Source organism: Chaetodon trifascialis, chromosome 11, assembly GCF_039877785.1.
Source record: "Chaetodon trifascialis isolate fChaTrf1 chromosome 11, fChaTrf1.hap1, whole genome shotgun sequence".
In the NCBI taxonomy this organism is placed as follows: Eukaryota; Metazoa; Chordata; class Actinopteri; order Chaetodontiformes; family Chaetodontidae; genus Chaetodon; species Chaetodon trifascialis.
Genome location: NC_092066.1, coordinates 13,396,808 through 13,407,896, shown reverse-complemented (window position 1 = coordinate 13,407,896; position 11,089 = coordinate 13,396,808). Strand labels below are relative to the sequence as shown.

Sequence of the window (11,089 nt, the reverse complement as noted above, 5' to 3'; positions counted from 1 at the left end):
ACTCTCAGACTTTGGAAAGCCCCTCCATAGTCATAGACGACATTATATAACTATTTCACGTGTAGTACCCCACAAGTGAAGTCTATTAGTGTATTAGGACTAAAATGGAGTATGTCTTTGACTTATAAACAAAGAGTAAAATGTTTTTTTTCTTAATAAAATCCCCTTTGAGAGATGAAAATGTGTTGAAAGTTACAGATTTCTGCTTCAAGAAGCTCTTCTATTGAGCAACTCTGCCTCAAGAATCATCAGCAAAGCTGTACGTCCAACTGTGCTGCAGACTCTGGGTTGAAAATGTAATTTTATGAGGTCATGATTCATACTCAACATTATTACAATTCTAATGCAGATTAGCACTCAGAAATATAAACTGAACAGTACAGATGAAAGCCACATTAGTAATTCTTATTTTGTTAAGGAATTATCCTAAAAACATGTCCATCTAAAGGACAGTAGAAATGGAGGGCAACGTGACATCATAATCACTCTCTCTCTCACACACACACACACACACACACACACACACACACACACACACACACACACACACACACACACACACACACACACACACACACACACACACACAGCAAAAATCACGTAATAAGGCCACAAGAGACAGTCTAAATGACTCCTGCAAGGCCACAGACACAATAGGAAACAGAGGACGGTAAATCACACACACACACGTACATACAAAGCACCCCCACAGACATCCCTGTCCTCATCCTGTTCCTTCGTGACCAAGGAACTTCAAACCTGTAATTTAAGAAATGCTCTGCCGGAGGAATGCAATAAATCTTGTGACAGCAAAGGGAGCAGAGAGGGAAAGAAGAGGAGAAAAAAGAAAGAAAAGTGTCAGCCGCGAGTCAGTTTCCTCCTCTGCCGTGTTCGTGTGAGTGTGTGCGAGGGTGGGGTGTTGGTGTTAGCTGATACATGATCAAGCTGGGTGGTCCGGGGCCTACACATACACCATTTTTGTGTACAAATAAACTTAACCCCCACGCCATTGTGGTCACCCCTCCCACTGCTTTTTTTCCTCCATCTCTGGTCTTCACAGCTGCACAGTGTGTGCATGTGTAAACACCCATGCACATTCAAACGTGTTCGCGTCTGTGCTCCACCCTCTCAAACAGGGGAAATTGAGTAATTGAGACCTGCTATTAGGAGACAGTAAAGCTCTGATAATAACCAGTGTGGTAAAACAATTACAAACACGTACCGGGAACTGCCAGCCAATGCCATGAAGACCTGTCACTAACATTCCTAAAAGATGAAAAAACAAAACAAACACCAACATATTGATTCATGGTTTGAAGCTTGTCTTTATTTGGGCACAATATACAAAAAAGCTTATGAGGAGTGAGTGTAGAACCAAAAAGTAGCATCCAGGCTTCTGATTGGTCAGTCAGCCAGTGAATTAGTTGTCCTCTGTGTTCTGCTGCTCTTCGATTGGTAAATGAGATGACTCCACTCGTTCCCCGTGGGACCTAGATCTCCATCAGCTGGTCGGTACCAACGATGACCTCGTTCGTCCTCTCAGCTGGAGAACGGAGAGAAATTTAGAAATTCACACAGGAAAGGAGTCAAAGGTCGGTGCTGCTTCTGGTTGTGCTGACCGGATATGAAGTTCATATCAGCACCAAAACACATTGGATAACCAAAAAAATCTGTAATGGTCAAGTGACAGCCAGTAAAGCGATGCTGTACAAGTACATTAAGGTCAAAATTATCCTCAGCCAACAGGAGGTGTCATCATTTCCATCTACTATTACACATGGCCCAGTTTCAACAGTGTGTAGATACTATTAAAAAAGGATTACACAGGGCAAAAATTTCGTGGACATCCTAACCATGGATAGAATATAAATATGGTGGTAAATGCAACCAATAAAGAGCATTTTTCATCTTGAAGGCATGCCACCCACAGAGGGACATGGCTTTGCTCTTTTATGTTTAATCAATCAAATCATGAAAAGCCGGTATTCGTGAGATGCTGACTGAGGTAACATCTGAAAATGAAAATACAGTCTGACCCAGTTAGAATGTGGCCAGAGTCTGTGGACATTTTGAAAATTTTGGTTTGAGACACTCTTACTGAAGACAAGCACAGACTTCACATGTAAATGATCATACCACTGGTTTGCTATGTTTTACCCCATTAAAGGTACCGAGTTACCTTTTGAGCTTAGAGTCACATGAACAGACTGGTAGAAGAAGAAACAATGGCTGCCTGGCAGGTGGGAAATAAATGAATATGTGTGTAATTTATAGTTAATGGGCTACAACTTGCATATGTATGGTGCTTTCATGTATTTGAAATCAGTCCCAGAATCTTCCGCGTGGTAAGACTTAGGTCACGCTGACCGCTACCTGAACCTCCCAAAAAGAAATAGATGATGCTTGAAACTGGGTCTGCCAGCATTTTCTCGCTATCTCCCTCAACCCAAAGCTGGTTCAGCATGAGGAGAGCGGCCGCCGCTCCTCCCCGCAGCCCTCCATCTGCGAGCGTCGGTGCTGATCCAAAGCAAACGGTGGCAGAGAGTTATGTTCCGTCCACACAGACAGGTTTTAGTGTGAAGGAATCTGTTGCTCAGAATGAGTTTATCCTCTGCTGCGTGGAGGGGAGGACAAATGGAGCATGGGACAGCAGGAGAGGGAGTGACTGGAGAGGAAGGTTACTTATATCGGGCCTGTTGATTCATCATAACTAACACAGTGTTCACATGTATTGAGACGATACATTTTACATATTTACGTGGTTAAATGTAATCATGGGGCACCGTTAGAGAAGCAGCACTTCTCTAATGACTGTCCACTGTTTCAATTCATGCCATATGTGTGTATTTATCAAAGCACCCAGAGGAAAGGTATGGATCTTTTAAATATCAACACCTGACAGGCCTGTATCTGTGTGTGTGTATGTGTGTGTGTGCATGTATGTGTGTAAGTCTGACTGGCAGGGTGGTCCTTGGCTGCTAACAGCTTCAGCAGGAGAGTGGGTGCGTAATGTCTTTTGCAGTCTACGGTCAGCCAAAGAGACTGGTGTGCGAGAGACAATACTGTGCTTTCTAACAATAGAATTTAAAGTAAACAGGAGAGGAGGTTGATCGTCAGCGCGTTGTATGAATCTAATCCGACCTAATCGAGATGAATTGATCGATATGCTTGCAGAAGGCGATTCTACCAAAAAAGGCATGTTTGGAAGTGAATTACAGTAGATTAATGGTGTATTCTTTTCAAAACAGCAATGCCGACCGATTACTTTAAATTTAGGACCCTAAAAATGCATTATTCCCCTTTGTTCTCATTAGCATTACTAATGGTTATTTCCCCTGGTCAGTCGTGGAGGTTTTGTTGAGTTTTTCTACAGTAAAATTGAGAATAAGAATAAGAAACTGCTGCATGCTCTACATATTGTAAAGCCTGCTGAGGAAAACGTGTGGTTTTGGGCTATTTAAAATACACTTGACTTCACTACAGGAGAAGAGATAACAAGAAAATACAAGAAGCTAATAATCAAAAAACAATGAAAACAACAGTGTGTCTATGTGCCAGTGACAGTAAAAGACACTGAGACAGATTTAATGTCCATCAAAGACAAAAAGAACTTTGCTATTGTGTGACTGGACTTTGGCTATACAGTGTATACAGAACAATTATGCAACCAGGGGTCTACGTTTCCTGTTTTCAACAGCATAATGTTAGCAGCTCGTTGCTCTCCAGTGGGAGAAGCCTTTGCCAACAAAAGCTGAAGCGAGATCAGTTCGCTTGCAGCGATCGCTCACTGGATGCTCTGAAAAGTCTCTAAGGTTTCAAACATTTTTAGGTGAGTTTAGCTCAAATTCACACTGTTGTTACTTAGAGCACCCTGTTGTTCACTCAATTAGGCTGCTCAGTCTGGTAGCTGAGCTCGCTCTCTCTTTCTCTATATGTGCGTGTGTGTGTGTGAGAGAGTGTGTTGGATGTGGCTGGAGGCTGCTGCTGTTGAATTCCGGGTGGTCCTGTTCTGGCCCTGCTCTCTAACCTCTCCATCAATGTGACACACAGACACACACACACACACACACACACACACACACCGAGCTAGCTTTGGGGACAAGAGGATTAAGGAAATAAAAAAAATCTCTGACAAATCTCTCTATCACACAGACTTCAGAATTAAGAAACTTTCCTAGTGGGCTCGAACACTTGGCACTTACAAACAGATGCCACACACATACATTGCCACGTTATCTTAGTTGAGATAAAGAGAAGGGCTGGGGGTGGACAAAATAATAGCAACAACAAAACGTGGACATGACGAGCTTCAACAGATAAACTGTTGTACTGAATGGTGTAATAATGTAAGGTGTTTCTGTTATTTTGTCCAGCCTTTGTTTATTCTGTCCGTTCTTTCAGCATCCAGTTGATTTGATTTGGGAATGCAAAATGATCAGTTCCTGTTTGTTTTGCTATATTCAAATGGATTAAATGCTATAATGTACATTCAGTTGGACTAATGATGCGAGAGGTTGTTGAGCAAGGCACCGTGTGCTAACAGTGGCTTTGAGATGAGGACGTGCACGAGGCCGGGTTGAAGCTACCTGCGCAAAACCCATTTACACAGGTAGTGCAGCAGTGGCTGGCATCCAAACATATTGTTTCTGTTGTGTGAGGGCTCCAGGTCCCCTCTGAACAATGTGCAATATTTCCTTATATTATGCTATTACATGAACCAATCTTAGCTAGCAAGCTAGCTGGCTAAAATATAAGCAGCAGGGTTAGGGTTGCTTTTTTTAAGTTAAACCAACAGCGCGTCATCATGTCTGTGCACGTCGCTGCTGTGAGAAAAAATTAAATGCAAGGCGCAAATTTCGAGGGCATCGTTTTGCGTGTGTGTTTATGGTGGGGGACCTCACCCTCTGGTTCAATCCGTTGTCCGTTTCCCACCAGACAGTATTTGAGGTCTGCTCCTCGGCCGATGACAGCATTACTGCAAATCACACTGCCCTGGATGTTACACCTGGAAGTCACACACACACACACACACACACACACACACACACACACACACACACACACACACACACACACACACACACACACACACACACACACACACACACACACACACACACAAATTACATTAATTGCATTCTGCTTATATTTTCTATAGCTGTAGCTCCCAACCTGTGTGTTGTGACCCCCCCTTTGGGTGACAAGAAAAATCTGAGGGGTCACAAGATAATAAAAAATGAAAATAAAGAAAAAAAATTGCTATTTCTGTGACAAACACTTTTCTTCCCTGCAGATAATACTAAGTTAATACTTTCACCTCTTATGATCTCATGTCCACATTAAGACCATAACCAGTGATGTGGGGTGACAGAAAGATATTGCTTCATTTTAATGTGTCACAAGCTAAAAACTAAAGTAATATACGCTCAGATGATAGTTCATTAGGAACACCTTGCTAAAAAAAAAATACTGCAGTCTAATTGAGCAGATCTGGAATAAATCCAACCCTCAGAAAGGTTTTAAGTTGATTTTCTTTAAACTGTTGGTTCAATTTTAAGGCGCAAAGAAACAAAATTGTCAACAATGAAACATTCACAGCCATTCAATAATATCCTCAAACCTTGCATTAGTGCATATGGGCCTGACAGTGCTGAGCCAGTGGCTCATTTCTGGTACAAACCGATACTTTACAAACTCCGGAGTAATTAAAGAGTCATATTTTGCTAGGATAGGTTTGGTGGTGTTCAAACTTGATTTTCTGACTCTGCTGTTTGCTCTTTGGGCCCACAGGAGATTCGAACATGTTTATGGTTCACACTCTGTTTCTTCCCCGTACCTTGAGCACAGACGCACACACTCAGCTAAGAACATTCATACCCAGAGCCGAACAGTGCGGCCACAGCCTTCCACTGTTGGCTGTTCAGCTTCTCTACTTGCACAGTTGTGGAGTGAGCGCCACACTGGAGGTCAAACTGACAGTAGGAAGCTTGTTTTCCCGTCAGGGATCCTCCCACCTGCTCCGAAGGCTCAAACGTTCCAAATCAACTGAACTAAATGACACATTAGCATATATAAGAACAACAGCGGCCCGAGCTGTGTTGCATGTGTGCGTGGGTTGATATTGTTGGCCTAATCCTAAAGTCCCACCTGAGCTGGTGCTGCCGACCCACCGTGCACGCTCACATTCAGCCAAACCATCGCCATAAAATTCTTGGAGGGGAGACACAGACAGTCTTGACACAGACAGTGTGTCCTGTGTCGGCTAACCGTGAAGGGCGTGTATGTGTAAGTGTGTGTGTTTGAGAATGTGTGCTTCAGTAGCTTGGGGAGCCCAGTGGAGAACACATGTTGGTCTTGCCCAGGCAGTGACGCACACACACTTGGCCCTCTGCGCCTCACAAACAGACAGGTTTGTATTGGCCCATTCTATTCAGGTGGTTAGGCCTGGAGGGAGAGGGAGAAAGGAGTGCGCGCGCGTGTGTGTGTGTGTGTGTATGTGTGTGTGTGTAAGTGACTACCTAGGAGGTAGCGGTGGTAGTTGGTGATGGGAGATTACAAGATTCAGAGTTTTGAAACATTAGAGAGAGAGGGAGAGAGAGAGACCACCAAAGAAGCTTCGGAGCTGAAACACCACTAATTACTAACACCAGGGCTCCTCCTTGCCATGACCCCCCCCCCCCACCCCCCCTCGCTCTCACACGCACGCACACACACACACACACACACACACACACACACACACACACACACACACACACACACACACACACACACACACACGCACGTCAACCCCCACCTCCTGTGCCAACCCCCCTGGAAAGTTGACCCCTACTACCCCCCTTCCCAAACACGCAGCGCTTTGTCAACAAGTTCTGGTCAGCTCCAAACAAAGAAACCAGAAATGCGAGGGGTTTCTGCGACATGGCCGGGGTCTGCTAATCCCCTCACACTGGCTCTTTCTTTCCTTCTTTCTCCTTCCTTCTTATGTCCTCAAAAAAAAAAGAAAGAAAAGAAAGAATTGCAATTTCTTTTTTGCGTGCTAGCTTGCTTTCCCCTCGCTTCTTTCTTCCCTTCTCCTGTCTCTCTCGTTCTTTCATGCCTTTGTGCGTGCACCTACATGGGCATGATGAGGGTCCCCATGCTGGCTGGCTGGGGTCCCTGAAAGGCTTAAGAAGAGATGGAGAGAGACAGAAAGCGAGAGAGGAGAGAGATGGCGTTGAGGCCTTGATGGAGAGAAAAGAGAGGGAGGAGTAAGAAATTGAGATAAAAGAAAAGGAGCCTGTGAATAAGTGCATTAAAATCCAGACTTGAGGCCAAGATGAGTCTCTTTCCACCACGGTTTCTGGCTAAGAGACTGAGCAGATCAATCTACATGCTAATTCTACAGTAGCGACTGACGCTCTTTGTACAAATCCTCTCCTGTTGCAACAAAGCAGCCATTTTGACCACTTTATCTACAGGCTGCATTTGACAGTCCTGATGAGCAACTTGGCTGATCACGACACATGACCAGTCAGATGGGTATTTTAGTCCTCCCCAAGTGAAATCATAATGTGACACATACAATATTTGTATGTCCTGCATGGGCCTTCTGAGTTTCCTCGAGCTGCAACTGTTCCTCCTTCTATGTTCATTTAGGTGATATTTCACCTGAAGGTACAAAAAAATGTGCATAACACAAAGTTAATAAAAGCTGGTCTTTACATCTTTTCTTGTATTTGTAGAGTTCCATATATGGCTGAATTTTGGGGTAATGTCTACAAAATTATGTGCAAGACCTTTCTTCTTGAGATGATCCTATAGCCAAACTTAAAGCTACTTAAAATGATAATTAGGGGTTCATGTAAGAATGACTTAATAGATTATCAAAGTGGAATTCAACACATTTTCTGGCATTTGATTAGCCGCTATTCAAAATAGTAATCAATCAATCATTTCAATGTTACTTAACTTCAAAAAGAGAATAATCAAATAGCCCCGACTTTTGCTGCCTGGACTTCATCTTTCAAGCCCCCACAGTGTTCCACAAATTCCATAACCAGTGGGAAACTTGCTAAAGGCGAGTAAATTAGCAGTTAAATGCAATATATGGATGTTGTGTGTCTCAGTTCAGCAGCTTTGTGTTTGTTTGGAACTGATCTCTGGCTGGTTGCACACCAATAGATGCATTGTTAACTCAGCGCTCCCTGTTTGACCCCACAGGGAACAGAAAACAAAACCTATTACACCTCCCATCAACGGACACACACATGCACAAGCATCTTCCCAACACACACACGTTTGCACAGCGGAGCGCCCAGAAAAATCAATGGGAAGATATGCAATGAATGAAGAACAAGGCAAACTGCTGCTTTTATGTGTCAAGACCAAAATGTGGCAAAGGGACAGTTCACCCCACAGCACTGCAGGTAAGAGGAAATTAACCTAACCCTAATTTGATGTTGGGGTGAACTGTCCCTTCAACGCTTGTTTTTGGGAGTGTGGCACATAAATGGATCTAAAAATGTAAAACTATGAAAACGTGCATTGTAATTAAAGGTGTTCATACAAGTTTTTTCCTGGCAAGATGAGATTTTATTTTGAAATCTTTGTTTACTGAATTCCACTCATTTTCCTCACACTGTATGCATGTACTAACCGAACACCGAACAAAAGCTGACTTTAATTCATAAACATGCCTTGAAGGTGAAATTCTTTTTCCAGCTAAATTAATGAATTCACAGAAGTATTTCTCGTCAGCGAGTGTGTGCATGTGTTTTGTACTCGTGTGTGTTCTCACCCCTCCTCGATGGTAACCCCGTGCATGATGATAGAGTTGGTAACTTTGACCTTCTCTTTGACGGTAGTGGAGTTCCCGATGGTGGACCGCTTTATGGACGTCTTATCTGCTACCTGGCACAGCGCTCCGATCATACTGTCTGATCCCATCTGAGAGCAGCGAGAACACACGCACACAAACAGTAACGTTACACCGACGTAAATACACACACAAGCCACGATAAAGCGCAAATTCGACTCTGAAAGAGATAACAGCAAGTGAGCTGTGATGAAGGACAATTACTAAAACTGCAAATTAAGAGGGAAATGTAAGACAACAGAAATCTGAACCATGAATCGTGATACCTCTGTGGCATTATACTGACCTGACATCTCTCGGAAATGACAGCAGATGGGTGGACTGCTGGCTCCTCGAACAGCTTCGGGGCCTAGTGGGATGAAGACACAAGAATAGAAAGATGACTAAATTAGTGCTGTCAGGCGATTAAAAAAATTAATCTAATTAATTACAGGATTTGTAATTAATTAATCTAATTAATCGCATTTTAATCTCATATCTGCTAAAGGTCCCCAAATAAAGAATTTGAATTCTAGGACATTTCTAGGACAATTCACTGACATTCACATTACAGCTGGTGAATTCTTTTCATCACTGTAGTTCTCGACGGTAGCTGGAAATTAGAGTCAGATGACGCTATCTGAAACGCCTTTTAGGCCCTCGTCTTCCACGATTGAAATCGGCCTGCAATCAGCAGCAACCCACTTTGCGATTGAGTTTGTCAGTTTTTCTGTCGTGGTTTTGCTCATTTGTTTTCCTGGGTGGGTTGGCGGAGCGGCACTAGCAGCAACTACATGTTTAGCGTTTAAATGATAATTCAGGCTGGAGCTGCTATGGTGATAGGAAAATTCTTTTTTACACAAGGTACAAATCACTGCGTTCTTGTTAATAGTCCCGTCTTTATTCTTTTTATAAATAAACTTGCCGTTCAAAGGTCCAAGTAGGCTTGCCTCGCTCTCCGGTGCCGCATCCATGTCTGTTGTCACCCTGCTTTTGACTAGTGGCGCAGGTAGGATGCGACCTGCCACTGCAGCCTACGGGTCACTCAAAGGGCCAAATTTAAAATGCTTGCGCATTGACTTGCCACTCATGATTAATTGCGTTAATTTTTATAGCGCGTTAATTTGCAGCGTAATTAATTAATCTAATTAACACGTTAAACTGACAGCCCTTGACTAAATACATGATAAATATAGGAGGAATTGGGCCACTGGGCCAAGTTTACAACATTCAAATAAGCATACAATGCAATACAAGTGGTAAAACAATATGAAAGTGACGGCAGAAGAGGTATGAGAAAAAACAATACTATTTTAGGACAATTATTTTCATTACTGATGAATCAGCTTACTATTGTCTCAATTAGTCCTTGAAATATTTTTATAAAAATGTGAAAAAATGATTCACAATTTTGAGACCATGCTGATGTCTGCAATTAGCTTTTCTGCAACTGCAACTGCAACTGATGCTCAATTGACTGTCACATATAACAAGGAAAAACAATTGTTACATTTAAAAGGCTGGAACCAGACTAATATCTGCATTTCTAATACTCTATGTCATGAAATTAAAGCCACGTACACATGTCGATATCCAGGCACTGAAAACGTACACGTTCGAAATCAAAAACCCTCAAAGGAGCAGGCCGACGTCAGACTCACCAGTCGGTTTGCTTCTATGTAAGCAGCTAACGTGTTGACGCGGTAGCAAGGGCCCTCATCCATGATGTGAACGTAGCAGCGGAGCTTTCCTCCGTGGTAGGCCTCGCTCATGTCACCGTGGTGGTCGTTCCAACAGGAGCGTTCCTGGGCCAGCTGGAGGAGAGGCTCGTCTCGTGATGAGATGAGGAGCTCTGGGCAAAAAAAAAGGGACGTGGAGAGGAGGAAGAACAGAGTTCAAATGATGATGCACACACACTGTTTTGGCAGATTTTGCATTTGATTATCGTTTTTTTGTCAGCTTGTTAAAGCAAATTCTCCACCAAGAGCTGCTTTAAAAATGGTTACAGTGGTGTGACTGTTAAAAGTGTCTCCCCTGACTTTGATGTGTGAAGATGTGACGTGTGCAAACACTGACCGTGGCTTGTAGAGCCGTCGTTCTTCTTCTGGTTCTGATCCTCCGCGTCGTCTTTGATTTTCTGAATGCTGGTTGGTTTGGAAAACTGCTTCCGCACCAAATATGGTACCAACTCGCCACGGATTGATGAGATGGACCTACGATACAAGACCATGACACGAGATTTCAACTAAAGCA

General features: G+C 43.2%; 1 protein-coding gene across 1 annotated transcript in view; it reads right to left on the bottom strand.

Annotated features, from left to right (window-relative positions):
• Positions 1-1,303: 1,303 nt before the first annotated feature.
• Positions 1,304-11,089, bottom strand: part of eif2b3 (eukaryotic translation initiation factor 2B, subunit 3 gamma) — a 29,907-nt gene continuing 20,121 nt past the window's right edge. Inside the window, exons 7-12 of the mRNA XM_070975089.1 lie at positions 10,913-11,049; positions 10,498-10,688; positions 9,144-9,206; positions 8,780-8,928; positions 4,902-5,005; positions 1,304-1,543 (exon numbers count right to left, since the gene is read on the bottom strand). Coding sequence (XP_070831190.1) covers positions 1,491-1,543; positions 4,902-5,005; positions 8,780-8,928; positions 9,144-9,206; positions 10,498-10,688; positions 10,913-11,049 — 697 coding nt within the window. The 3' untranslated portion in view covers positions 1,304-1,490. The remainder of the gene's footprint in view (positions 1,544-4,901; positions 5,006-8,779; positions 8,929-9,143; positions 9,207-10,497; positions 10,689-10,912; positions 11,050-11,089) is intronic.